General features: G+C 47.7%; 1 protein-coding gene and 1 long non-coding RNA gene across 3 annotated transcripts; one reads left to right on the top strand and one right to left on the bottom strand.

The window, feature by feature from the left end:
- On the top strand, window positions 1-26,157 carry LOC310768505 (uncharacterized protein). Of its 2 annotated transcripts, XM_083626631.1 has the most exons (15): window positions 1-515; window positions 2,264-2,412; window positions 4,162-4,322; window positions 5,746-5,905; window positions 13,273-13,443; window positions 14,997-15,088; window positions 15,373-15,530; window positions 16,146-16,249; window positions 19,129-19,353; window positions 20,081-20,166; window positions 21,232-21,368; window positions 22,252-22,341; window positions 23,047-23,255; window positions 24,028-24,234; window positions 25,487-26,157. In XM_083626631.1, the coding sequence occupies exons 2-15, from the start codon at window positions 2,266-2,268 to the stop codon at window positions 25,772-25,774; spliced, it is 2,235 nt and encodes a 744-aa protein (XP_083482757.1). In that variant the 5' UTR covers window positions 1-515; window positions 2,264-2,265; the 3' UTR covers window positions 25,775-26,157. The 2 variants fall into 2 exon arrangements, with proteins under 2 accessions (XP_083482757.1, XP_083482758.1); XM_083626632.1 differs by lacking the exons at window positions 1-515; window positions 2,264-2,412 and having other exon boundaries at window positions 4,310-4,341.
- LOC310768506 lies at window positions 9,067-12,897 on the bottom strand. Its single transcript, XR_014551346.1, has 2 exons — window positions 12,765-12,897; window positions 9,067-9,163 (listed from the first exon to the last, which is right to left on the bottom strand). It is a non-coding gene; the product is annotated as an uncharacterized lncRNA (long non-coding RNA).
- Window positions 26,158-27,823: the final 1,666 nt, after the last annotated feature.

Genomic DNA, 27,823 nt, shown 5'->3' with positions numbered 1-27,823 from the left:
GGACAGCCGACGGCGACAGGCTGGAGCAGCAGCCCGCGGCACGGAGGGAGGCTGCAAAAGGAGGGAACGGAGAAGTTTTCCCGTTGCAGCTTGCACCGCTTGGGAACAAGTCCTGCAGCCTCCTGTATCCACCCGGGCCTAGAAAGACGCTTCCCGCAGTTCCGCTTGGTCTTTCAGAGACGTGGGAAGGGGAGGCCCGGATCCAGTGGCGCCCTTCCAAAAGACCGGAGGGGGGGGCACAGCCAGGGCAGGATAGGAGCAGCCTGCACCCCACCCTCGGGTTGCGTAGGCTGAAGGAAGCCGCCGGAGCCTGATAAGCGTTTTGCAATCTGCCTGCTGAGAAAAACGGCGCGGGCGGAGGATCTGGCCCCAGATACGTCTGCACGCCTAAATTTCGGCTTCCAGGGAGAAAGGGGGCGGAGAGGGCTAGGCGGCGCAGCGGGTGCTTTTACCAGCGCGATCTTGTCCGCCTTTACTTGGAAGAGGGTCCTCCTCGGATTAAGCGGGGTTTACAGGTAAGCGAGCGGGCCAAGGGCTTTTTAAGATACCCCCCAACCCAATAATTATTGCTTTAATCCTTAACGAGTGTAATGAAATACCGGTATATCTTACAGCCTTTTCTTTTTGACATATGCGGTGATAGTTCGCCACAAGGGACTTGTTGTACAGGGAGTTGTTTTGAGCTAAAACAGCCTGTGCATTAGAGGCGACGCTCAGAGCAACCTTGATCTAGGGCCAGGGACACAGGGTGGTTTGGAGTTTCCTTAGTCAAGATTTGTCTACTCCTTTTCCGCTGTAGAGTTTGAATGATTCCACTGGAAGTTGCCTTTGTGCAAAAAGAACAACTCCTTGAACTGTTACGTGATAGGACCATCAAAGATTAAAAAAAATTGGAAATGAGGTTTCTCAAATTTTGGCTTTATGCTACCAAAATTTCTCAGTTGCTGCATTACCACTGAGTAACCTGTGCTTGCCATTGAAGAAATTTCTGTGCTGCTGCCATTTGGTAGTATGTATCTTTGCAAGACAGGTTTTTCAGCACTGACTCTTATGGAAATGAAATGATCTGAGACAACCATCAAACCCTGCGTTGATGTACCTGTTGGCAAAATGCAAACTCCACCGTCCCACTGGTTCTTGCATAAATGAACTTCATTGTGAATGAAACTATTAAAATAGTTTATTACAGCTAACACTGATTAGTGTAACCATATGTTTTTAGAAATGCAATCAGATGTTTGGTGTTCTTACAGTCCCATGAACAAAATTGTGTAAATTTGTTAACTACTATAAATATCTCAACAAATTCCACATGAATTTAAGTGATTTTTTTGCATGGATGTCTCAAGTAATAATTATAATATAGGCAAATTTGCAGTTAAAATGCATAAAACCAATGGCTGCTGAAGACCTTTGGTCATGTGACAATAAACCAATAGGTCACTATACCAAAAAAAGATTGGGAACCACTGGCATATAAGATTGCAGCCTTCATCTCTTGAGTTTGGGCAGAGTAGGGTTACTTCTCTCCAGAGAACTTTTTTTACTGCTTTTTCTGGGGGAAATGTGCCATTTTTAGAAATGCCTTGGTTTCAGAGAATGTAATCCGTAAAATATGAGCACAGAGCAAGTCACGTTGTGTAACTGGAATGACTTCAATGCTGATGACATCTAAAATCAAGATGGTGTGTGGGCACACTCATCTGGGAAGTTTTTTAATTAATGAGTTAATACATTTATTGGCACACATCAGGGGTGCTCCAAAATGCTCCAACATGGAGGGGTGCTCCATGGATGCTTTCAGAGCCACAATCAGAGCACAAGGAATGTGCTCTCCCCTGTTGCAGATTGGGGGGATGTGTCCAAGGTGAGTACCTTGTACCTGGATTCTGCCAGTCTGAGACAGAGGCAAGGGAGCACAGCAGGGATGGGGAATGTGATACCCTCTGGATTTGCCCCACCAAACTCAAGTCTTCCCTTAGCTGTCAGTTTCCTCGTCCTTAGTTTCAGTTTTGCCCTTGCAGAATTCAGCAGGGAGAAGGATGGAGACAAAACAAGACTTAGTTGGCTGCACCTGCCATTGGCTCTGGTGCCACCTACTGTTGGGTTCCCAGCATTCCACCCTACCAGTCCCAGTGGGCACTCACCACCATTTTGTGTTCTCATCCACGATGCCATTCAAGGAAAAGGGGTCCTTCTTTGGAGGGTGTGATTGTTGTCCTTGGTGGTGCTCATATTTGTTTCCTCTCTCCTGTACCGAAAGCGATGGCCTTTCTCCACATCATCGTCCTACTGCTGGTGGCTGGGCTGTGCATGGGCCAGGACTTCCCTTTCAGGGACCCCACATTGCCTTGGGAGGAGCGGCTGGACGACCTGGTTAGCAGGCTGACATTGGATGAGATGATACTGCAGGTACAAGAAACACTTTTTGACCATTTGACAGAGGTGGCAGGGCAGAACAGGTGAGGAGAGGCCCGGCAAAAGGCATCAAAGCTGCAAGAAGGGAGGAGGGCTGGTTTGGAATTGTAAGGAACATCAGACTCCTGCTGGATGGACCAAGGGACCATTGAGTCCTGCATCTTCTTTCTCATAATGGCCAACAGATGCTTCCGGGAATTTAAGGCAATAGCTCTACCCTCCTGCAGAACACAATGGGACACGGGCGGCGCTGTGGTCTAAACCACCGAGCCTAGGGCTTGCCGATCAGAAGGTCGGCGGTTTGAATCCCGCAACGGGGTAAGCTCCCGTTGTTTGGTCCCTGCTTCTGCCAACCTAGCAGTTTGAAAGCACATCAAAGTGTAAGTAGATAAATAGGCGGGAAGGTAAACGGCGTTTCCGTGCGCTGCTCTGGTTCTCCAGAAGCGGCTTAGTCATGCTGGCCACATGACCCGGAAAAACTGTCTGCGGACAAACGTCAGTTCCCTCGGCCAGTAAAGCGAGATCCCAGAGTCCCAGAGATCCCAGAGTCGTCGGCGACTGCACCTTAAGGTCAGGGGTACCTTTTTACCTGCAGCACACACAATAACTAGGATTTAGTTGTGCACTCTCTTAGAACATGGAGGTTCTTCTTAGATCTCATGGCCAATTGCAATGAAATAGAAAGCCTGGATAGCTCAGCTGGCTAGAGTGTGCTGCTGATAATGCTAAGGTTGCAGGTTCAAACCCTGTATGAGAAAGTTGCATATACCAGCATTGCAAAGGGTTGGACTAGATGATCCTCATGGTACCTTCCAACTCTACAATCCAACGTGATAGAAATCTATAAAACTATGCATAGTGTGGAGCAAATGGGTAGATAAAAAGTTTTCCTCCTTCTCTCTTAACACAGACAAAAGGAAGTACTTCTTCACACAACGCATAACTATGGAACTCGCTCCCAAAAGGTGTAGTGATTAATGGCCAATGACTTGGATGGCTTTTAAAAAGGGTTACACAAATTCACAGAGAATAGGGCTACCATTGGCTCCTTAACCATGTTGGAGGCAGTTCTGAATGCTAGTTGCTGGAAACCGCAGAAGGAGAGTGCTGATGCACTCAGGTCCTGCTTGTGGGTTTCCCAGAGGCTCTTATCTTATCGGCCACATCCCCTGGTAGGCAGACCCATTATGTAACTGGTGGGATGTAGTAAGGCATGTAATCCTTAACCCAGTGGAATGGGACCTTCAGCTCCTCTGGACTCCACATTTTTATGGAATGTCCCAGGGGATGTAGAGAGAGGCCAGGAGGGCCACATTTGGCCCCAAGACCTGAAGTTTCCTACCCTTGCGATGCATCTTTACTTGAGAGTAAGTCTAATTGGATTCAGTTGGACACTTCTGACTAAACATGCATGGGAGTGGGCTGTAAATGTTGCAAGCCTTGTTAGTTAATTTGGAATAACAAGCCTTAGCATAGACAGAATAGATTCCCTGCTTCTCTCACAAGTGTGGGTTGAAAGGAGGGAGGAAAATCTACCACTGGTTACTTGGTGTTTAGAAGTATTTAATATGCACTCAGTGGTCTAGTGGGAGTTGCCATCCCAGTGCACAAAGGAATCATCCCTTTGGGATTCCCTGAGCTGTAAGCTTAATGCCACCGCATTGCAAAACAAAGACCAGGTACGGAAGAGTTCTGAGGGGCTTCCTCATCTGCTGACTGGTGCTGTGGCTTGTTCACCCACAGATGGCAAGAGGAGGGGCAAAGGGCAACAACCCAGCGCCGCCCATTAAACGACTGGGCATTGGGCCCTACAGCTGGAACACGGAGTGCCTGCGTGGAGACGTTGGGGCCCCAGGATGGGCAACTGCTTTCCCCCAGGCCCTGGGCTTGGCTGCCTCCTTCAGGTATGGCTGCTGTTGAAAGGTGGGTCTTGGCTGTGGCTTCTCCTAGGTTCCCCTTGATTCCCTTTCAACCTATTCTACTAGTGTCCCATTTTGGCCCCAACAGAGTTGCTGAGACTCTGTCCTCTGGGAGGGCCCACTAGGGCTTTGCCATGGTCCTGCCTTGTTGAGTGCCAGACAACCATGAGCCACCATTTTACATTTCCCAGTGTGCTTTGTAGGAACTTACCCCATTATACTGATGAAATTAGGCAAGCACCTTTCTGGCATTGTTTCTATCACCTTATAAAAATGTTTTTGTTTTTCCAAGCCTACTCAGATTTCCACAGCTAACGTGCATTTTAACTTGTGATTTTCTTTTGCGATCATTTATATTTTTAACTATTGATATTTGGAATTACTTTTAGATCAGCTTGTTTTTTAACTTTTGGCTTTCCTAGTTCATTTTAATGTATTTTTAAATGTTTTCTGTAAACTGCTTACAGGTTTTGACATCCGAGTGGTAGAGAAATGTTATTTTTAAAAATAAAATAAAAATCACTTTCTGAGGGATTTTTTTGAAATTTAAAATGGCAGTTGCCTAGCATGTGGAGGGGTCCCTTGAGTGCAGGAAGGGACCCTAATAAAAGCAACGTACCAAGGGTTCCTTCAGCCCTGGAGCCAGTCCTGGCCTCGTTCTCTATTCACACCATCTCAGCTCCTCCTAAAACTGCTGCCTGAAAATTACACTTCTAATTATTAGAAATGGTTGCTGATATAAGAGAAGCAATTCTGCTTGGTTGCCAGCTGTCTCTCCCCCCCGTCCTGAAGTAAGGTTCCTGAATGACACAAAGCCCTGTCAGATGGCAACCTGGCCTCCATTCCTGTCAGTTGCAAGAGGCAGTGTCATTTTTTCCAGAGAATTGAAGTTTATTTGAAAGAGGAATCACTTCTTGAGATGTGTGCACACATTCCCTCGTCACCTCTAGTAAACGGGTTTTGTATAATTTAAAAAGCTATGTGGATCAGAGACTGAAGAAGGAATAAAGAAATACGGGTGCCTCTTGAAAACCAGATTCAACCCTCTGAAAAAATATTTTCTAGCCTCACTGAAGTAGTCAATCTATTCCAAGGCCCCTTTTTTTAAAAAAAAAAATGCTGGTGGGAAGCTGATGTGATTTAAATGCCCCTCCATATAGCCAGTGTGGTGTAATTGGACTAGGAAAAGGGATCAAATCTTCACATAGTTCTGAAACTCAGTTGTGAGGACATTTTTGCCTCAAGCATTCAGTCAAACAGGACCTAAAATGTCTCCTGAAGTGCCTCAGCCCAGACATAGGTTTGCTCCACTCCCATCCCAGCCTCTGCGTTCAGCTTCAATAGCAACTTGCTAGATCAAAATGTCCTTTTTGACTTCCTCTCCACTGCTGCTTCTCTTTGCTGACAGCCCTGAGCTCATCTACCGCGTGGCCAATGCCACAGCCACTGAGGTCCGTGCCAAACACAACTACTTCATCTCCATTGGTAATTATGACGACCACACTGGCCTGAGCTGCTTCAGCCCCATGTTAAACATTATGAGGCACCCACTGTGGGGCAGAAACCAGGTATGAATGGTTTAGGAAATGGGGACTCCACAGGTGGGAGGATACAGAGGGATGGGCAGACCTGTTCATTTCAGTTTCTCATTTTCTGCTCTTAAGTTCAATTCTCCACATTTCCACATCAGTTTGTGATTTCCCTTCTAAAAAGTCCTCACGGTAATTCATCAACATCTTAGTGTGGATTTATCCTAATACGAGCATTTTTGCAAAGCAACTTTCCCCAGTACAATGCCTTTTTTGTATGCTGTTTTCACCAATACAAGCATTTCTATGCACACTTTACATTAGTATGTGCATGTTTGAACACATTTCTTAGCTTGAAAAACAGCACTTCAAAATTCAGGAAAGAACGAATTTCATTTTTATTTTTTTTAAAAGATATTTATTGAAGTTTCACAAAAACATAAGTTTACAAAATGAAAAAAGGTCATATAATAAGAAAAAGATACAAAAAAAAGAACATAGAGAAATACATGAAAAAGAAAAAAGATGAATAAAAATACAAAATACGAAAGACAAATAGCTAAAAAAAGAATTAAAAACAAATCCGTTTTTTGTAACTTTGAACTCATTAGCTTATTTCCTTGGCCTCCTCACACCTCCCCTTTTTATATTCCCATTTAAATAATCAAATCAGCAAATCCTTACCCTCTTTCATTTATCTTAACTCTGTATCTTAACATATTATAACTCTATATTTTCATCCATTATCATATTCTTATTAACTTTGTTGCTAATGCCACTTATTTTCAATCCAACATCATTTTAACATTCATTAATTTTACAGTATTTCTGAAGATAGTCTTTAAATTTCTTCCAGTCTTCTTCCACCAACTCTTCTCCCAGGTCTCGGATTCTGCCAGTCATTTCCACCAATTCCATATAATCCGTCACCTTCATCTGCCACTCTTCCAGGGTGGGTAGCTCTTGTGTCTTCCAATACTTTGCAGGAGAGAACGAATTTCAAACGATGGTTGTGTTTCAGTTCTTTTCTTGTTTCAGAAAGTGCAAATTAAGTAGGACTGTCTTTAAATGAAAACTGAATCTCATTTATTCCCCATCCATAGTGGTGCCTAAAGTGGGCAATAAGAGCCAAATATGGATTATTGGGGAACACATGACCTGTTTCTGGTCAAAGGTGTTACTCCTATTACCAAGCTTGGAGTATTGGGATGGCTATTTTTTCTTAGATATTTTCATATTCTATTTATTATTTACTTAATTTTGTAAGAATAAAAATGCAGGAATATGAAAAAACATGAGAAAATATGAGAAAAATGCTGCTTGTTTTAAAATATTTTACCAAAATATTCCAATACCATCAGGTACAGTGGTACCTCGGGTTAAGTACTTAATTCGTTCCGGAGGTCCGTATTTAACCTGAAACTGTTCTTAACCTGAAGCATCACTTTAGCTAATGGGGCCTCCCGCTGCCGCTGCGCCTCCCGAGCACGATTTCTGTTCTCATCCTGAAGCAAAGTTCTTAACCTGAAGCACTATTTCTGGGTTAGCAGAGTCTGTAACCTGAAGCGTATGTAACCTGAAGCGTATGTAACCCGAGGTACCACTGTATATGAAAAATGTAAATCTGACAAACAAAACGGTTTTGTAACAGAAATCTCTCGATTCAAATCCGAGATAGTAAACTCTAAAAGAAAAACCCTCTCCAAAGCATACTGACTCCTCCTTGACTGGGAAGTCAAGGAGGAGGAGGTCACTGCAGCCATGGTTAGGTGGTCACAGGGTATTCAATAACCATGCCACAGTGGGGAAATTTGTGGAAGAATAATTGGAAATTCACAAACTGTTATACTCTAAAAGAAAACTTCCTAAAAATGCAACACCGATGGTATCTAACACCTTGGGAATTGTAAGAGATGTACAAAAATGTCCCCAGTAATTGCTGGAAGTGTGGAGATAAATCAGGCACTTTCTACCATATGTGGTGGCTATGCAAAAAAACCAGGCATTTTGGGAGGGTATCCACTTAGAAATACAAAAAATAATAAAGACTTCCTTTAAGAGAAAACCAGAAGCTTACCTCCTGGGGATCATAGATTTGGATATCCCACAAAAAATGAAGAGTACCGTATTTTTCGCCCTATAGGACGCACTTTTTCCCCTCCAAAAATGAAGGGGAAATGTGTGTGCGTTCTATGGGGCGAATGCAGGCTTTCACTTCAGGAAGTTCTCCATAAGCCTTGGGAGCCCGTGGGAGTTCCCGTCGGGCTCCCTAGGCTTGTGGATAGCAGCCTGCATCTTGAAGCCTGGGGTGCGCTGCACAGCGCGCCCCGGGCTTCGGTTCCCCGACCTGGTTTGGATCTTGGCGGTGGGGAGAAGCGCGCTTCTCCCTGCCGCCAGCCCCACAAGCTCGGGGGACAGCGGGGAGGCGGAGCGCCGCCATCCCGCTGTTCCCTGACCTGGTTTGGGCTTCAAGCAGATACCCGCAAGGCGTGGGAGTCCGGCAGGAAGTCGCGCCGGTCTCCCAAGGTTTGCGGAGAGCTGCCTGTTCAGGGGGCTGGGGTCGGGGGAAGCTCGGAATTCCCCCGCCCCAGCCCCGCGCCTGGGGGGGGAAATAATTTTTTTCCCCTTTATTCCCCCCCCCCAAAAAAAACTAGGTGCGTCCTATGGGCCGGTGCGCCCTATGGGGCAAAAAATACGGTATATTTTTATATGCCACAGTGGCAGCAAGAGTCCTTATCGCTACAAAGTGGAAGAGTGGTGAAATCCCTTCTGTTCATGAATGGATCCAAAAGTTAACGGATTATGCAGAGTTAGATAGTTTATCAGAAAAAATAAAGAACAAACCAAAACAGGAATCATCTCAAAGTGGGAAGTCTTTAAAGTTTATTTGAAAAACAATTACAGTAGTTTAAATTCTGCTGCAGCATTTGAATAACTTTAGTAGTAGATTTAAGAAAGATCTGAAACCTTAGATAAATCAATAATTAGTTAATCAGTTAATTTAAGACAAAAACATGTATGGGCAACAAATAATTAATAATTGAAATAAGGAATGGGCTGGAGGTCGGGTCTATAGTCCAAGGAACACTTTTTGGTTTATTGATTTGTAATTAATATTGTCCTTATCATGGTTTGTTTTGTATTTCTTGTCTTGTTTGTTTTTCTTTTTTGGTGTATCAATAATTATTATTTTTTTAAAAAAACCAAAATTTATGTACAGTGGTACCTCGGGTTACAAACACCTCGGGTTACAGACTCCACTAACCCGGAAGTAGTACCTCGGGTTAAGAACTTTACCTCAGGATGAGAATGTTGGGAGTAGCTCAGAACTTACAGGGTTAAGAGTTCTGAGTGATGACGCCTCACATTCTTCGAGGCGTGGCAAAAGAACACTGACGCAAGTGGGAGTGTTCTGTATCTCTGAGAGAGAGAGAGAAAGACACACACAGTGTGCGTGTTTGCTCTGAGGGAGAAAGGAGCAACATGGGCGAACTGTCGCCAGGCAGAAGATTTACGATGTGTTGATCTGTACGAGAATAAAGACTTAAGATAAGGAGACTGCTGTGTTTCAGCCTGAGTTATTACCACACGACAGAACGTTCCTGCTTCTCCTTCTGCTGTGTTTACTCTGCTGGAGTCAAAAGGTCTTTGAGAAAGGTCAGAGCTGCGCAGGGAAGTGTGCCGGACCCCCGGACTAAATTGACTCCGAACAGGTTATGGAGGTCAGCAATAAAGATAAGCAACGTTCGTGCGTGTGAGAAGAGCTGCAGCCAGAGGCCAGCCGATGAGACGCTGGGAAGGGAAACTGCAGGCAGAATCGGCTGAGGAGCAGCCAAAGGCCAGCTAAGGAGAAGCTGATGCCAGCTAGAGCGAAGGGAGCTCGCTGGGAAGGCTCTGCCGGACCGGGAGGCGCTGCTGTTACCTGTAAGTAGGCCGGGCCCCGGGGGAGAGATGGCAGACAGCCAGGAATCGCGTGCCGTCCCTTTTGAAGAGGCAGACGGGAAGGAGCCCTGGGAAGGTTGGCAGGCGCTGAGAAGAGTGGGAGCCACACCAGAGGGGGCTAGACGTCAGCCTGGGGGACGCCCAGAGGGGGCCAGATGCTGCACAGACGCTGCAGGGGCTGAGGAATGCCCAGAAAGCCCAAAGTGGGCTGAAGCCGTGTCTGAAAGCTGCTGCGATGCTTTGACACGCCAGAGAGATGAGCAGCCGTGTGCTGGGAAGCTGCTGAAAGCTGGAAAGAGGAAAGCAGTGGCAAGCTGTTCCTCTGGAGGCTGTGCACCTAAGTTTGGGGGTGCAGGCCAGAAAGGCCAGTCCAAGGGTCTTGAGAGTGCCCAGGCTGTTTGGCAGGAGCTGGAGGGGGTTTGCAGAGAAACCACAGAGCTGGAAGCCAAAAGCCACGTCCCCAAGCCTCAAAGAAAAGCCTCAAGTAGAGTTGCTGGCAAGAGTGGGGGGGCACTGACGTCCAAAGGCAAGTTTGAAAAGTTCTCCACTCGTCGCTGTTTTGTTTGCGGTTCTCCGGAGCACCTGCGCAGAAGCTGTCCACAGCGAGACAAAGGGCAGGAAAGTCCCAAGGACATTTCCCATGGGAACCAGGCGGGTTTCCATGGCAACAGAGGGAGCAGGCGTGAGAACGCTTATCAGCTGACTGCGTCGATGGCAGTTTTGGAGAACACCTGCAGCGACAGCTCCAAGGTCGGAGGGAGCAGGAAGTCAGTTGCTAAGGCAACAAAGAAGGACAGCTCCAGAGGGGGGAGAGTCCTACGTTGGGTTGTTGACTCGGCTGCGAATGCCCATCTGGTAACAGCGCCACCTGATGGACAAATGTGGAACTGCAAGGCTGTTTCAACTGAGAAAACAGTTAGATTTGCTACAGGTTCACAGGGACGTGTAACCCATGTTTCTAACATGTTTGTCTCTTTTTTACAGGCTGAATTGAAGGTTTATGTTCTCCCTGAGTTAAAACATTGCCTGTTATCTGTACCTTGCCTTTTACAGGAGGGATATTCAGTGAGTTTTGAAAAAAATGTTTGCACAATTTCCAGAGGTGGAGAGCAACTGGTACGTGTTGGGAAAAGTCAGAACAATCTCTTTGTTCTGGAATCACCTCTGGAGGGTGAGGGGAATACTGGGAAAGCCACTGATCACACTCATGTGTCGTGTGCTTGCGTGTGGCACAAGAGGATGTCACATGGGTCCTGTGAGGACGTCCAGATGTTATCAGAGTGCACCAAAGGTTGCAAGGTAAAAGAATGTGGTAAACCTTTGAATTGCAAGGCTTGCAGGAAAGCCAGAAACAAGGGATTTAGCCATCCCAGAGTAGAGAGAGTGACCACAAGGCCTTTTGAGCTTGTGCATGCAGACCTTTTAGGTATGCCACAGCCAAGTCTGGGCAAGGCCAAGTGGCTGATGGTGCTGACAGATGATTTTACTAGGAACTCCTGGGCTTTCACGCTGAAAGCTAAGGAGGAGGCAGCGCAACTGATCAAAGATTGGGTTGCAGAGGTGGAACAGAGGTTCTCCACCAAGGTGCAAGGTTTCCAGTTTGACCGTGGTCCAGAGGTCACTGGGTCTGCTCTAAAGAGTTTCTTTCGCCAGAGGGGGATACGTCACAAGGTGACTTCTCCTCAGAAGAATGGCGTGGCAGAGCTGAGGAGTAAAGCTCTGGTCCGAGCATCCGAGATCTTACTGGATGACTCTGGGTTGCCTCGCAGTTTTTGGGGGGAGGCGGTAAAGACGGCCAATTTCACGATGAACAGGTGCTACAATGCAGTGGTAGGTGACACCCCATATTTCTTGCTCAACGGACAGAAGCCACAGGTGCATTTCTTCCGTTCGTTTGGTTGCAGGGCCATGGTGCCTGTACCAAAGTGGTTGCAGCAAGAAGGTGGTCCAAAGTACCAGGAAATGATCTTCTGTGGGTATGAACCCGCGACAAAGGGGTGGAGATTTGCATACCCAGAAGGTGATCAGACCAAGCTTCTGGTCAGCAAGCATGCTGAGTTCAAAGAGCAGCAGGGAAATAGGTCAAGGCGCAAAGTCAGCCATGACACTGTCTCAGATTGTCTGTCTGAATCCGAATCTGAGCAGGAGGGAGAGCCAGGTAATGGTGATCTGGTCAATGATCAGGATCAGGACCAGGGAGAGGCGTCTCCACAGGTTGTGAAAGGAGTGTCCAAGAGTGAGCCCTCATCTCCTGTGCGCATAATGGAGAAAGCTCACAGACGTGTCAAGTCAGAGGGGGAGTCTGATGAGGAAGACGCACAAGCTGGCCCCAGTGGGTCAGGAGAAGAACCCCAGTTTGTGCCCAGGCGGTCTTCACGGGCAACAAAGGGAATTCCACCTGAGAGGTTTCAGGTCACAAATGTGTGGGTTGGTTTCGCACAGTGCGAACCTGAGGTTTGTGAGGTTCAACAGGTGCCTAACAACGATGCCAGGAAGGGGCGAAAGGCAATGGGGAAGGTGTTGAACACTCAGAAGTCCTCTCAGAACGTGATTCGAGAGGGGGTGTTGGGAGTAGCTCAGAACTTACAGGGTTAAGAGTTCTGAGTGATGACGCCTCACATTCTTCGAGGCGTGGCAAAAGAACACTGACGCAAGTGGGAGTGTTCTGTATCTCTGAGAGAGAGAGAGAGACACACACACAGTGTGCGTGTTTGCTCTGAGGGAGAAAGGAGCAACATGGGCGAACTGTCGCCAGGCAGAAGATTTACGATGTGTTGATCTGTACGAGAATAAAGACTTAAGATAAGGAGACTGCTGTGTTTCAGCCTGAGTTATTACCACACGACAGAACGTTCCTGCTTCTCCTTCTGCTGTGTTTACTCTGCTGGAGTCAAAGGTCTTTGAGAAAGGTCAGAGCTGCGCAGGGAAGTGTGCCGGACCCCCGGACTAAATTGACTCCGAACAGAGAACAGAAATCGCGCGGCGGCAACGTGGCAGCAGCGGGAGGCCCCGTTAGCTAAAGTGGTACCTCAGGTTAAGAACGGTTGCAGGTTAAGAACGGACCTCTGGAATGAATTACGTTCGTAACCAGAGGTACCATTGTACTGCTTAAAATATAGACACCAAACTATGTACAGTTCAAAAACAATATAGCAAAAATAAAATACAAACTAAATAGAACATCATAAATCAATAATACAATACACTAACTGGGTCACACCGCAGGAGAAACTTGTGTAAGTAAAGAGGTCTAAATAAGTGGCTAAGATGTAATGCTGTTGGCATTTATCTAATTTCCAAAGGGAGGGAATGACTGTGGCTCTCTCACCAGAAGTACCAGACAGCAGGTTCCTTTGTGGTGATGAAAGGTGTGGACACCAGGAACTGGGAGGAGGCGGAGGAGGAGGGACGTGTCACAGAGAATGGGCATGACCTAAGTCTCTGTCTGTCTGTCTATTCTTCAGGAGACTTACGGAGAGGATCCATTCTTGACCAGGGAGCTGGGTGTGGCTTTTGTGACAGGGCTGCAGGGTGACCATCCCCGCTATGTCAAGGCCAGCGCTGGCTGCAAGCACTTTTCTGTCCATGGGGGCCCCGAGAACATCCCTGAGCCCCGTTATTCCTTCGATGCCAAGGTCAGTATGACTGGCAGGTTGGGAGCTGGGAGGTGGCAAGGGCTGAATGGAGGAGGTTTCCTTGTCCTGTGTGCTGGCTCATTCCCTCCCTCTCCCTGCTTCCGCCATCATCATTATCATTTATTTGTATGCCGCCTTTCCATAGTAAACTATGCTCAAGGCAGCTCACAACACGAAGAAAGTTACATACAGTGGGCCTGCCACTGATGCACAATTTGTTTTTGCGATTGTGGCCTTAGGCTCATGGCTGAAAAATAAATAAATGGAGTGAGGGGGAAACCTGCTACAGAAAGAGTTTGTAGAGCTCTGCACCTTGTTTTTCAGCCTCTGGGAAGGATGTGTGAGGCTCTGGGACTCTCTCAGGAACCTTGTACAACCTTCCCAAAGGCCGGTGAGTGAGGCAAAGGGCAAGGCCCACTCTGGACAGATAAGGGTTGGTTAATTTGGTGGGTGGGTGGTTCTGGGGGGTTTCCTGCCTTTGCACATGGACCCCGGAACAGAACCCTCACATAAGTGGTAGGCTCACTGTAACTCACTAAGTTACAAGTTATAACAAAATTGAGATAATCAGTTGGTTAATGAAAGCATCTCATTACGAAATATTCAATTCAATTAAGCAACCGCCTTTTAATTCATAATAAGAATCATAGAAATGGAAGGGACCACAAGGGTCATCTAGTCCAACACCCAGCAATGCAGTAATATTTTGCCCAACATGGAACTCAAACCCACGACCCTGAGATTAAGAGCTTCATACTCTTATACAAAAACTTGAATCACAAAAGCAGCAAAAATAATGCACCACTGAAATTAAATATTGGCTCCAAAATCTTGAATCCCCTAAACCTCCCTTCCAAACTATTGCTGCTTTGTGAGTGGGATTCAATCACATACCACATACACTGGGAGAGCCAGTGTGGTGTAGTGGTTAAGAGCGGTGGACTCGTAATCTGGTGAACCGGGTTCGCGTCCCCGCTCCTCCACATGCAGCTGCTGGGTGACCTTGGGCTAGTCACATTTCTCTGAAGTCTCTCAGCCTCACTCACCTCACAGAGTGTTTGTTGTGGGGGAGGAAGGGAAAGGAGATTGTTAGCCGCTTTGAGACTCCTTAGGGTAGTGATAAAGAGGGATATCAAATCCAAACTCTTCTTCTTCTTCTACCAGCAAATTTGGGTTGTGCAGTAGAAGTTGATTTGGTTCTCTTGCACAACAAACAGCCCACTGCTGCTCCTGAGCCCCATAGCTATCCCCCTCTGTTGGTGGGCAGAGCTATGTGTTACATGCAGATTGCTCTGCACTCCCTGAGTTATCCTGCTGCTGTCTGATACAGTAAAGGGTGTTGTTGTGTTGCCAGTGTTCAACTAAGATTCAGCAGCCAGTCTTGTTGACTTCTCTACACAGAATGGGGAGAAAGACGCCATCTTGTTCTTTGCTTCAGGCAGCAAAATGTCTCGGGCTAACCCTATTTCTAGGTGTCCTGGAATTTTGCCAACAATGCTTGGGGTGGTGGTGGTGGTATGCCAGGAGGGAATGATATCTGTGCTCTGTACCAGGTGGAGGAACGTGACTGGCGCATGACCTTCCTGCCTCAGTTTGAGGCCTGCGTACGTGCTGGAACTTTCAGCTTCATGTGCAGCTATAACAGGTATGTCTGGGTTCTCTCCCTAACTTTCGGATGGCAATGGGATATTAGGCTTCAATCCTGATCCCAGTTAACCTGAGAGTGAGCCCCCATTGAATTCAGTAGGATGTTCTTCTGAGTAGACATTGTTAGGCTTGTGGCCCCCAACGTTTCTCCCAACTGAACGTGGCTGAAAAAGTTTCCCACCCCTGTGCTAAAATTACGTGGTTCGTCATTAGAGCAGGGGGCATACCAACAATGTTTGCAACGCTTTTGAGCCTGATAGCTTTCTTTCTCGCCTGTGCCAGGATTAATGGAATCCCCGCCTGCGCTAACAAGAACCTGCTAACAGACATCCTGCGTGGAGAATGGGGCTTCCAGGGCTATGTGGTGAGCGATGAGGGAGCTGTGGAGCTGTTATGGCTTGGTCACAACTATACCCACAGCTTGCTGGAGTCTGCCATAGGTGAGCACTACCCAGCATTGACGTCCGGCTCTCAGCCCAGAGTGGGCAGCTCCCCATAATGAGGACGGGGTGAGAAATTAGATCCAGTTTGCACTTTAATGAGAACATAACCCATTTTGTAGGTCTTGGACCAATAACATGAATCAAAACACAATTATCTTTCAGAACCCACAGTTGTCTTACTTTTGCAACGCAGTTCTCCAATCAAACAGTTGGCATCTGTCTGTCTTGGGAGCCAATGAAGGAGTATTGTGTACAAAAAGGATTATATATGGGGAATGTGTGGATAAAAGTCTATATATTAGTGAAAATAACATACACAGAAATGCATTATATCAGGACGTGGCTTGCAAAATGGTGTATGCTACTCAAAGCTGCATACCAGAATGGGTATATCTTATTAGTAATTAGAAACTTTAGTCTGAATGTAGAGCACAAAGCAATCTATTATGTATTACCGTGATTAATATTTTTGTCCCATTCTTCTGCTTGTAACGCATCCAGAGGTGCTTATGTTTAAAAAAGATACAATGCAGTTAAGTTCAGCTGAAGAAAAGTTGTGTCTCTGAACTCTTGGACTATAATGATCCCAATTCTCTACCTCTCCTGCTGCAGCTTCTGTGAATGCCGGATGCAACCTGGAAGTTTCATACGGGATGGTGAACAATTCTTTCACGTTTATAGGCCAGGCTGTTGCCAAAGGCAACATCTCCTTGGAAGTAAGTGGTTCCACCCAAGGGGAACAAGGAGTGGGAAAAGGTGGGTCATTGGATGCAGTTATGAGTCACCATCCAATTGCAGCTCATGCATGCCAAAATGTGAAATCATCCTATTTCCTAAAGAATATCCTACAGATAGACAATGGCGCCTGAGGAGCATATTCCCTGATTGAACATTGTAAAGGTTCTAGGGGTTGCTCATGCGTAAATCGGCGCCACACCTGGCTGGGTTGCCTGAGTGAACCCTTTCTGTCCGGACAGCCACTTGCCCGTGGCTGTCTCAATCGCTGGCAGAATCCGTCAGTGGGCATTTCTTGAACTTCTTCCAGCAAAGAAGCTCTTTGACGCCTAGTCTCCGCCTATTCTCCCTGTGCGGAAGCCTTCTGCGCAGGGAGGGTGTGGGCAGCGGAGGACCCGTGCTCTCCCCGCTGGTCCCCGGCAAGGAGTCATGGAGCCACCTCGCCGATTCCCCCATCTGCCCCCTGTGCTGGTCCAGGGGGGAGGTTACCGTGGGGCGAGGTCCAGGACCTGAGTTGAGGGTCGCCAGACAGTCCTCCTCGGGCAAAGCAGGGCCCACAGCGAGAAGCCGGGCAAGGACAGGAACTCTGGGGGAACAGGACTGGATGCTGGCCGTTGCTCCCGCAACCCAAGACTGGGCTGACTGGCCTTTATCTTCTCTGAGGCCAGGGGCAGTCTCGGCTCCCAGGAGACCCGCCTCTCCTGGCCTTAAGGCGAGCACTCCTCCTGGGAGAAACCAGTTCCCTTCGCCTCTCTGCCCTGAGCCTCTGCAGTTCAGGAGAGGCTGAAGGGTTACTGGACCCAGGGGGAGACTCACCTGTAGGCACTGAGTCCTCAACCACCTCCGGAGCCAGAGAGGATTCACCTGGTGCCTGCTCCTGAGGATCCAGCACAGGTGCAGGTGCTTCAGATCCAAGGCCCTGCCCCAGTTCAGCCGGCCCTGGAGGCGGGGACTCCTGTGCAGGCTGGGATTCCTCCGGTTCAGCCTCTGAATTGGATTCCCAGGCCATCACACCCCCCTTCTCCACTGGTGCTACGCTGATTTCCTTCCCCAGAAGATGGGCTGCTTCTCTCCCTCCTGGGACGCTCTCCCGAATCCCTCTGGAGCCCTCCCTCTCCCTCCGGCTCCGATGGCAGTTCCCTGACAAACATTTTAGTTATTTAGTTAAGATATTTAAATATTGTTTCTCCAAGTAATTTCCATAAAAGTAATACAAAATGGAAAACAGATTAAAACATCGGAAAATAGAAAAATTAGAACAGCATCCATAGTGCCTCCCCAAAAGACTCTTACCTCTTGCTCCAGAGAGATCTGGTGCTTGCTGGATGTTTTAGACTAAGCTCCCATCAGCCCCATTCAACCGTCCCTTATTTGGCGGGAAAGTCCCTTATCCCAGCGCTGTGTCCCGCTGCTGTCCCTTATTGATGATGTCCCTTAAATTTCCTGGGTTTCAAAGGAAGCAGCTCCTCTCCCTCCCTGCCTGCCGGCAGGGAGGAGGGAGGCTCCAACTGTGTTTCTTGGCTGCGTTGCTCACCCAATAAGGAGTCTAAGAACGACTGGGGGGTGGAGCTTGCATGCCTTGTGCCGATCAAATCGGCAGCGTTGCCTGGGAACTCGCCTTTGCTCAGCGCTTCCCAGCAGAGAGGTGACGGTGGTTTTCCTTGCTGCATCCCCTTTACCGGGTTGCTGCGCTGTGGGAACCACCGCTTGAGGCTTCGTTTGGCTGCTGGCTGGGCTTTCTGCCTTTGGCTCGGAGGGGCTCAAAAGTTGAACGTACCTGTGTTCGGAAAATCCCTTATTTTGGCTGCTGATCCCTTATTTTTGAGGCTGGTGGTCCCTTATTTTCAAATCTGTAAGTTAACAGCTATGGCCCCAGCCAGCATGGCCAATGGTTAGGGATGATGGGGGTTGTATCCCAAAACACCAGGAGGGCACAAGCTTGGCTGTTCCAGAGAGTAGTATCGACACCAGCAGGTTCAAATTTTGAGAAACAGGTTTCCTGACAGTACAAGGTGTTCAATAGTGGGACAGTGTGTTAGAAGGGAGTAGCCTCTCTGTTATTAATAGGTTTTTTTTAAAAGCAGAAGCTGTATGACTATCTTTTAGGGATGCTGTAACAAGGGTGTTGCTCTAGATGCCCTTTGAGATCCCTACAACATTTTTAGTAGTCTGTGGTTTGAGGCTTTTCCTCCCCTTATGCACATTCTGCTTCTGTTCCACTCCTAACTCTGAGACCAATACATAACAAAGAGGAAATGATAGTAATAATAATGTTAATACAATACATGATATAGCTACTAATATTTCCTCTGTCCCTGATCTCAGTAGTAGTATTTGAAGCAAAGAATATAGCCACACCAAAAAGATAGCTCTAACATACTAATTCACCAATCAGTTTATTTAATTAACTTGTAAAATACAATCCTAGCAACTGTCTTCGCAGCAGGATTTATTTGTGTATTTTATTAATAGCCTCAATCAAATGTTCCTTTGCAGTAATCTGAAATAAATCCATCTGGTCCATTTACTTACTATATTTGATGTTTTCTAATGGCTTGGTTTTCCTCAGTATTTTGCTTCTCTCCATGTGTAATTGCTGTAGGCTTAAAACCTTTTGGGATCTTAAGAGCTGTGTATGTTTCTGTAATATTCTATAAGCTCTTCAGTTATATATGACATTGCAGAAGGGGAGGTGAGTGAGGCTTGGCTGACACGGTTTCACGGGAAAGGTGGGGAGGTTCCCCACCTTTCCCTAGAAGTCTGTGGGAGTGAAGATCTTTCACCCATCTCCATCCTTCCATTACAATGCTGCTTCACTAGCCAGCTCTGTGCCTCCCCTCCCTCCTACTATCTCCTGCAGACGATCAGGGGCAGTGTCCGCCCACTTTTCCGCACCCGCTTGCGCCTGGGTGAGTTTGACCCGCCATCCATGAACCCCTACAATGCCCTGGGACTGGAGGACGTGCAGACGGAGGACCACCGCCAGCTAGCTCTTGAAGCTGCCATTCAGTCCTTTGTCCTGCTAAAAAACCAGCGCGGGATGCTACCTCTTAAGGCCCCAGATGCGTTGAGGAAGAACTTTGCAGTAAGTGTTCCATCATGGAGTGGTGTGATGGGGAGGGCATCTCGTCCCTTTCTCATTCTCCAGAGTTGCATCGCCTCTGGCAACACTGGAACAGGGCAGACTGCAACAGAGAAACTAAATGCAGAACTCAGTATTGAAAGATTAAACTATTGATTTACTGCATTCTGTGCTTTGCGTGCATTAAAGTTTCTGTTTCAAACCCTGCCATCTCTAGCTGAAGGGTGGAGAGAGACCCTTGTCCCAAGTCCTTGAGGAATTGCTGCCAGTCTGTGCTCGGTGGACCTGAGTGCAACTGCACTGTCCCCACTTGTGATTTCCAGCAATTGGCTGGAATGGCAGTGACCATTTTCTGTTTTTCACATTAGGTTTCAACCCCTACATGTTGAGACACAATAAGTGCCCACTATTTGCACATTCTGGAAGCAATTTTTTGTTCCAGCAGACTTTCCCAGCTGGATAAAGGGGTGTTTTCCATGAGTGTCTACCTTGTGTGGTTTTCGTTCGGTTTTAAATCCATTTGCTTTCTCTCTCTCTCTCTCTCTCTCTCTCTCTCTCTCTCTCTCTCTCTCTCTGTGTGTGTGTGTGTGTTTAATTATCTTCAATGTACATCACCTTGAAACTGTTGCTTGGAATGTGATGAATAACTTAATAATGTTGCATGGCCCCTGGTCCTCCCACTCTCTGAATCATCTGAATCCCATTGTGGCCCCTAATTTCTTCTTGGCAGGTGGTTGGGCCCTTTGCCGACAACCCTAGGGTTCTCTTTGGGAACTACGCTCCAGTCCCAGAGCCTCAGTACATCTATACACCCAGGTAAGTCCTGAAGAAACCTCTCCTCCCTCCTGATCCATCCTTGGAAGGCATTCCTGGTAGGATGCTGGACCAGCTGTATCTTCATTTAAATTGAATCTACACCCTAGAGTTGGCCTTACTTTTTGCATGCAGAGTAGGGCCACCTTTGCCAGACAGATTCTGCAACAGACAAGAAATTACGAGAGTTTTCAAAAGGGACTGAAGTCCTTCAGGCTGAGGACATGCTGGGTGCCAGACCCATAACTGCCCTTTAAGTAGGGCTGTCTCATACACACATCCTTGTTTGATGCAAGGTTGGCTCCCTCGGCCAATAAAGCAAGATGAGCGCCGCAACCCCAGAACCGTCCACGACTGGGCCTAACGGTCAGGGGTCCCTTTACCTTTACCAAGGATAGAATAGTTGCTGTTCCAGAGCTCAGAATGGCTCGTTGCATTTCCCATCCCATCCTTTAGGGTCTGACTTCCTTAGTTTTACTAGTAGAACCACATCATGTGCATTTCAGAGTCAGAACCTCTCGCTGGAAATGAAGCTTTGAGCATTCCTACACCCAGCACTCTGCTTTCCCCCTCCCACACCGGGCACTTATTTTCCATTTTCATTTACTTCCCTCTTCTGCCTTTGCTTCAAAACAAAAAAACCCAACCCTTAGTGTCAAGGCCAGCTCTTGGAAGCCAAACACTCTATTAAAAAGAAGCAAATACACTCTCATCAATGCAGTGAATTGTAGCCACAGGCTTTGGATGTGCATGGTCCAAAAGTCCAAGAAGCCACTGCCACCCTAGGATGCCAGACACAGCCCACCACCCTGTATGGCCCTGCTGGGTCTCCATAACCCAGCTGGCTTCTGTTGCCTACTCAGGGCAGTAAATACATGGTGAGGTGTATGTGTGTGTGTAAGGTTGGATGGGGCTAAGTTCCAGGCAGATCCCACTATGTGGCTGGTTTGGCTTTGCAGTCCATGGGTTATGCAGGCCAAATCCAGATATTTTTTGGCAGGGAACAAATACGTTTCCAGTGTTTGCCCTTAAGAAACTGAGAGCTGTTCTCATCTCTGCCTGGTGCAGGAGGGGCCTGGCAACAATTGCGGCGAATGTCACCTTTGCTGCCGGATGTACCTTACCCACGTGCAGCACCTATATGCCAGCCCAAGTGAAGGCTGCGGTAGAAGCAGCAGACATCGTGGTTGTGTGCCTGGGTACAGGTAAGCCCCACATCTGGTGAAGAAAAAGGGTAAGAACAGCACCATGCTTTTCCCTATGGTGCAACGTTCACTTCACATATTAAGTAGTGAGACCCAGGAGACCATCTGCTTGCTGCAGCACTGCAGGCACTGATTCTTTAATTTTAATTCTCTGTATCACAGGGTGAGAAATCCATGTGCATTTTTATATACATACAAATGCATCCATGTCCACACACCTTGTGGTTATTTTCCTCTGTGCAGTCAAGTACATATAAAGCCCCTTCTATGCCTTAGTCAGTAAAGAGGCCTCCCCAAATTCAAGGACTGCATGGATCGCCCTGCTCCTGACCTCACACAACTTCCTTGGCCCAACCTCTGTCGGCATCTGCAAAAGGAAACCTTTTTGCAGTGGACCTATTTGCAAGATGACAACCTGTGCAATTGGAGTTGAATGGCAGGAAAAGCCGGGTGCATAGAGGTCTATGCATGTGCAGGCTTCTCTATCTATGTGTGCACAGTGCACAGACTTGGGTGGGTGGGATTCTGGGGAAACTTCAGTCAGCGGCAGGGCCAGCCTTATGGGTTCACAATCATTGGTTCTCATGGAACTCCCTTGAGGCATTAATCATGACAGCAGGGAGCACAGATGTTGTGGTCAGTGGTGATGGGAGCTGTGGTCCACCAGCATGCAGACCTCAAGCCACTCCATCAGTGGAGCCTGGCTTCTCAGTAAGACTGATGGACATCTTCTTTTGCTTTTGGAGAGTGGTACTTTGCCATTTCTCAAACTTTTGGAAAGGAGATTTTCAGAGAGGAGCCTCCTTGGTTTGTTTAGGATGAGGACAAGAGGGAAGGGAGTGGGTGGGCTCTTTTAACATGCCTTCTAACTCCCTCTGCCCAGGAATGGATCTGGAGACAGAAACCAAAGACCGGAAGGACTTAGCCTTGCCTGGCCACCAGCTGGAACTCCTTCAGGATGCTGTGGCCTGGGGTAAGCTTGATGTTTTTGCCCCGGGGGAGACTACATGAGGAAGGGGGATGCCAAAGGCACTTGGTTGCACCAAACACTATAGAAGGTGGGGCCTGCAGGTAACCCACAGCAAGCAGCCAATCTAAACTCTTTTGTGGCTCATGGGCAGTTGTGAAATTGAGGTGTTTGGTGATGGTGGTGGGGCTCCCTTGGCAACTGTTTAGATTTACCCTTAGGAAGCTGCCAATGTTGAGTCAGGCATTGGTCCATCTAGCTCAGGGTTGTCCACATCAAGGGCTGCATTCCTTCTGGGATAATCAGTTGGGGGCCACATGCTGGCAGTGGACAGGGTCAAAGGCATCAGTGGGTGAGGCCCAGAGCCAAATGAGGACAGGGCATGCCCCATTTGCATCTCTCTACCTGCTGCCTTCTTCTCTCCTTCTTCCTTCCCAACCAGCAGGCTCTGGGGTAGGGAGGAATTGGTCTCACCAGAGGTCTCAACTGATAACTTGCAGAAGTCTTTTGAAAGTAGGCCGTATGTTCCCTGAGGGCTATTGATGCTCACTGCTGGCTGCTCCCAGAGAGCTTCCTGGCTGAATAAGGATTTGAACCTTGGACTTGAAGTTCCATGCTCTCCAGAGTGTTGGGTTATGGCTCATTAATGAGTGTTTGCATGCATGGCATTGATTTGGCCTGTTTATTAATTGCTTAGAGCTTTGATTTCAGCTGCTGGACGTCCAGTGATTCTGCTGCTGTTCAACGCAGGCCCGCTTGACGTGAGCTGGGCCAAGGCACAGGACAGTGTGGGAGCGATCTTAGCCTGTTTCTACCCAGCTCAGGCTACCGGCCTGGCTCTTGCCAAGGTGTTGGTGGGAGCTAAAGGGGCAAATCCTGCTGGCCGACTCCCTGCTACGTGGCCTGCAGGCATGCACCAGGTAAGACTAGGATGCCCAGAAATTTGTAGGTAAGACAATCCCTGCCCCCACAGACTTTCAGTTTAACAGACATGACATACAAGAAAAAAGGGGTGGGGAGGGAGGAGGAGGGTTTGGCTCCAAGGGCTAGATCCATATCAGTATTAGCCATGTATTATGACATCACATGATAGACAGGTGGGTTGTCCCACTCACCTGTCAAAATCCCTTGTGGGTGCTTGGGAACCACAGCACAAGGGGCCTTGCTAGCCTTATGCTCAACATTTTGGGAAGCACAGTGCACTGGGATGGCAAAGCACTTTTTTGTCCCGTCCTCTGGAGAAAGGAAAGAAGCCTGCATTTTATATGCTTTATTTGCCATGCACCTGTTCCCTGAGCAAAATTTAACCCTCACCTGTCAGCCTACAAGTGGGGTTTACATTCCGCTGCGTTGGCTGCAGGTGTGTATTCCTTCCTGGCATCCAATGAAATATGGGCATGTTTTAAGGGTGTATGTGAACCTGAGCCTTGCAAGCAGGAACTGAGCAGGAAAAGCAAATAGCATTGTGGGTTTTTGAGGACATGTTAGCTAAGACCCTTTACAGGCACCATGGGAATTACTGGCAAGCACACTGGTGTCCACAGGTGCTGCATTGGTGACCCCTGAGCCAAGATATACCCCTTGCTATTGGTTGTACCTTGTGCATTTCCCACCATGTGCCTCCTCATTCAGACTGGCTTGGCCCATGGGCTTCTTCCCATCCCATTCACTCATTTGTGGCTGTTACCACAGGTTCCACCAATGGAGAACTACACGATGGTTGGACGGACATACCGCTACTATGGGGACGAGGCTCCGCTGTACCCCTTTGGCTATGGGCTCTCGTTTACCACCTTCCAATACAGTGACCTGGTGCTAGGTGCCAATGTCGTGCCCATTTGTGGTAACCTCAGCGTCTCTGCAGTAGTGAAGAACGTGGGCTCCAGAGATGGCAAAGAGGTGAGGCAGCATGTGTGTATTTGCCCACAAACTGGGATAGCAGGGAGAAGAGGGAGGAATTCAACCATTGCCATAGCGCTATGGCAATCATTCCATCAGTGCAAGCTTTTTCAGATGGAAAAATCCCCCCTCCCCTCCATTTGGAACAATCCACCTTCTCCTCCTCCTGCTGTTCTGGGGGTTCTCCTGATGTGCCCAAAGGCAATTTTCGGGTGGGGGAGGAAAGGCATACCATGCTAATGTAAGTATTTCTGCTTAATGGGACTAGGTAGTTGAATCCCTCCCAATTTTAAATATATATATATATATATTATTGATTATTGTATTGATTGAGAAAACAATACAACAACAATATAGAAGTTAACAGAAGAGCAAGCAGTTGAAAAGCTTTTGAGGATACCTAAAGCAGAAGACTTTCGAGTCCAAATGACAGAGGATAGAAGCCACTTCAGCCAGTGTTCCACTGTCTCAGGAAGGCAGACAAATGATGGAGACCTTGTATATGCCCTTTAGCGTATTCCAGAAGTGAGCTCCAAGTAGCAGAAAAGTCAAATGGTTTTGCCTTTGGGCAGTTTTATGCTGAAAGTCAATTTTTCTGCAAGTGGAATATGCAAAAGTCTCTGAAGCCATTGCTCAAACGTTTAGCTGACTGCCAGCTTCCAGGTTTTTGCAATTTCTCGGTGAGCAGACAGTAACAGGAAATATATTAATGCGGTATGCCCCCATGCATCATTGCCATCTATCCTGCCCAATATTTTAATGGGGAGCTTGAACCAATGATATCTAGGGCTAAGCATAGAAAAAGACTGTGGAATCTACATCCATTTAAAAAAGCAAGTTTCTAGCCCTTACGGCTGTGAAGATATGCTTGAAGTGTGTGAAATTCCTGGTGTGATCTTGGAAGCCAGGGAGATTTCTGAGCATGAGCCCGAAATTGGTTCCTGTTCCCTGCCCCAAGTGCACTTGCAGCTCCTTACTGAATAGCAGGAGCCAGGAAGCGCCTTCAGCCACTTTGGTTTGATGAGCATGTATTTCAGATCTGGAACTGGTGGGTGAGGTTTTGGGAGAGGGTGTTTTGGTGTCCTTGTCTCTGGGTAGATGGGACATTATCCCTATGCATCTGCCTTTTGTAGTTTGCAGTTCAGGCTGCTTCCAAACAGTGCTGCTGCCTCCACCACCAACACATGCAGGGGTGAAAACTCCTAGAAGAGCCTTGGGGTTTTCTCCTCCTAACAGTTCCTTCCTTCTGCAGGTGGTGCAGCTCTACCTCCGCTGGGGAGGGGCATCCGTGCCAGTGCCACGCTGGCAGCTGGTTGGCTTCCACCGTGTTCCAGTGCCTGTGGGACGTGCCGTGAAAGTACCCTTCCAGTTAGACTTCAGCCAGAGAGCCATCTGGGCTGGAGAGTGGCGTCTGGAGCCTGGCACTTTCACCCTTTTTGTTGGGGGGCAACAGCCCTTCCAAGAAACCCGGGCCCCTTCTAACATCCTGCAAGCTGATTTTACAGTCTCGGGGAAGGCCAGCCGCACCATCCAATGCTAGTCGTCGGAACTGATGAGGGAGGAGGCCCCTGAAAGGCAAAAGGGCATCTCACTCTGTCAGGCCATGTATATATGAGATGGGTTTCTGCATTAAGTAAAATGTGCAGGAGGAGGGAGAGACTGTGAGGCCCTATGAACTGTGGGAGAGGGTAATATCCCTCTGGATATACGCCAGCCTTGTTTTTGTGGCCTGTGCGGCAAGAACTGTTTTCAGTGGAGCACTGGTGAGGCTGGGGCTGATCTGGAGAAGAAGGTTCTGGGATAACAGAAGGTTGTTCTCTGAAAGGATTATTACAGTTTGCTTTTTAAAGTCATTGATCATGTCTTCAGCTAGCTTTGCTAAAAGTGAATAGGCAATAAAGGGCTCAAATAGCAGCAAGCGGAGGATGCTTGAAAGATCCTTGTTTTGGTCTGATCTCATGTGTCATAGGCATCTGGAGGTGGGGTTTGGGGCACTTACATCATTGGAACTGGTAGGGCAGAAAGCAGGAAAGCCAACAGTTTTTCTTCTTTTCTTCTTTGGCGATCACTCCTAGACGAGTAAGGTTGTCTTCCATGAACACGGTCTTAGCGGTGTGTCCGTAAGTGACTGTGGAGGCCAATTCTGGATCCTCACGTCCTTCCACAGTGGGGACAGAGGTTTCTGGGCAGAAGTTGATAATGGTGAGGGTTTGCCAAATGTGCCTTCCTCTTAGCTCATTTCTCCCTTTCGTCTTGAGTTTGAGTGTCTTCCAGAGCTAGTTATAGGCAGAACCAAGTAATTCTAGTTTTGTCCCCATCCTCTCCTTGCTGAGTTCTGCAAGGGAAACAGACTAAGGAGGAGGAAGCTGACAGGCAGTGCCAACCCTTGAGCTGGGTGCAAGTAAGAAGAGAGGCAAGTGGGGGCTGGCTGTGGGTAGACTGTGGGGCAATGCCCCTTTCACCCTAACTGAGCAGCCTCCATTGAGAGGTGGGCCATGTTTCTGCTTTTAGTCTCCCCAGGGAACTGTCCCCCTCCCTCTCTCCTTATCACTCAGCATAAGGATGCTCAGCATCCTCATCCAGCCACAACCCCCAGGATTCTTTTGTTGAAGCCATGGCAGCTAAAACTGTAAAAAAGTTATTCCCCCATAAATTGACTTGTTGCACATATGAGTCTGCCGTATATGATGTCAGGCCACAGGTCTTGCTGGGGAGCATCAATTCTCAGTCTCTGTTACCTGAGATCCTTTAAACTGGAGGCAGGGGAGGTTGAACCTGGAATCGTCAGCATAGAAAGCAGATGCTCTGCCAATGAGCTATAGTGGCTCTTTCCTTCTGCCAGGCATCTGTTTAAAAATGGTGTGCATCAGTGCACAGTTGACCTGTACCATGCCACTTCTTGTGTTTTCTTAGTTCTCCTCTCAACCATCAGCGCTTTGCTAATTTTGTCCAAGGTAATCAAGAGCTTTTGATTGGGTTGGGGCTCATAGCAGCCCCCACTTCTCCCCTTTTTCTTCCACTGTGAAATATCATTGCAATGTGACCGTGAGTCCACCAGGTGGAGGCTTTGCACATGTTTCCACCACCTTCCCACTTATCATGAGGTTATGAGGCTAGCTAGCTGCTCTGCTTTCTGGAGGACCACGTGGCATATGTTTGTCTAGGAACAAGCCTCATCCCTACAATGTCTATGGCCAGTTTCCATCTTCATCTACAAATTCCTTTTGCCTCTGGAGTTCACAGTTGGGAGAGGTGGGAGGCTAAGGGCTCCCCCAGACTGGTGGGCTTCTTTCCTTCCTTCTTTCTTTCTTTCTTTCTTTCTTTCTTTCTTTCTTTCTTTTTTTGCAGGTGTCATGGATGCAATAGTAGTGGTGGATTTACACATCATTCAGCTTTATTGGTTGTTCTGTGATACTTCCCCAATGTTACTACTTTATTGCTGTTTGGAGGGGTACTCTTCACTACAGTGCAACAAGTGGGACAGCACACATACCCCGAACATTTGCAGTATGCGGTGATGAGGAAAGAAGCAATATGACTGGCCCAAAACTTTTGTAGGCACAAACCATGTTGAAAGTGGGAATTGTGT

Source organism: Podarcis filfolensis (assembly GCF_964270895.1).
Source record: "Podarcis filfolensis genome assembly, chromosome: 8".
Taxonomy (NCBI): Eukaryota; Metazoa; Chordata; class Lepidosauria; order Squamata; family Lacertidae; genus Podarcis; species Podarcis filfolensis.
This window is presented reverse-complemented; position numbering and strand designations above follow the sequence as displayed.

Excerpts from the sequence above, each read along its gene's own strand:
- LOC310768505 (XM_083626631.1), top strand. The coding sequence starts at position 2,266 with ATGGCCTTTCTCCACATCATCGTCCTACTGCTGGTGGCTGGGCTGTGC. Across the intron at positions 16,250-19,128 it reads AAGGCAACATCTCCTTGGAA|ACGATCAGGGGCAGTGTCCG; the intron begins GTAAGTGGTTCC and ends TATCTCCTGCAG. Across the intron at positions 22,342-23,046 it reads TCAGGATGCTGTGGCCTGGG|CTGCTGGACGTCCAGTGATT; the intron begins GTAAGCTTGATG and ends CTTTGATTTCAG.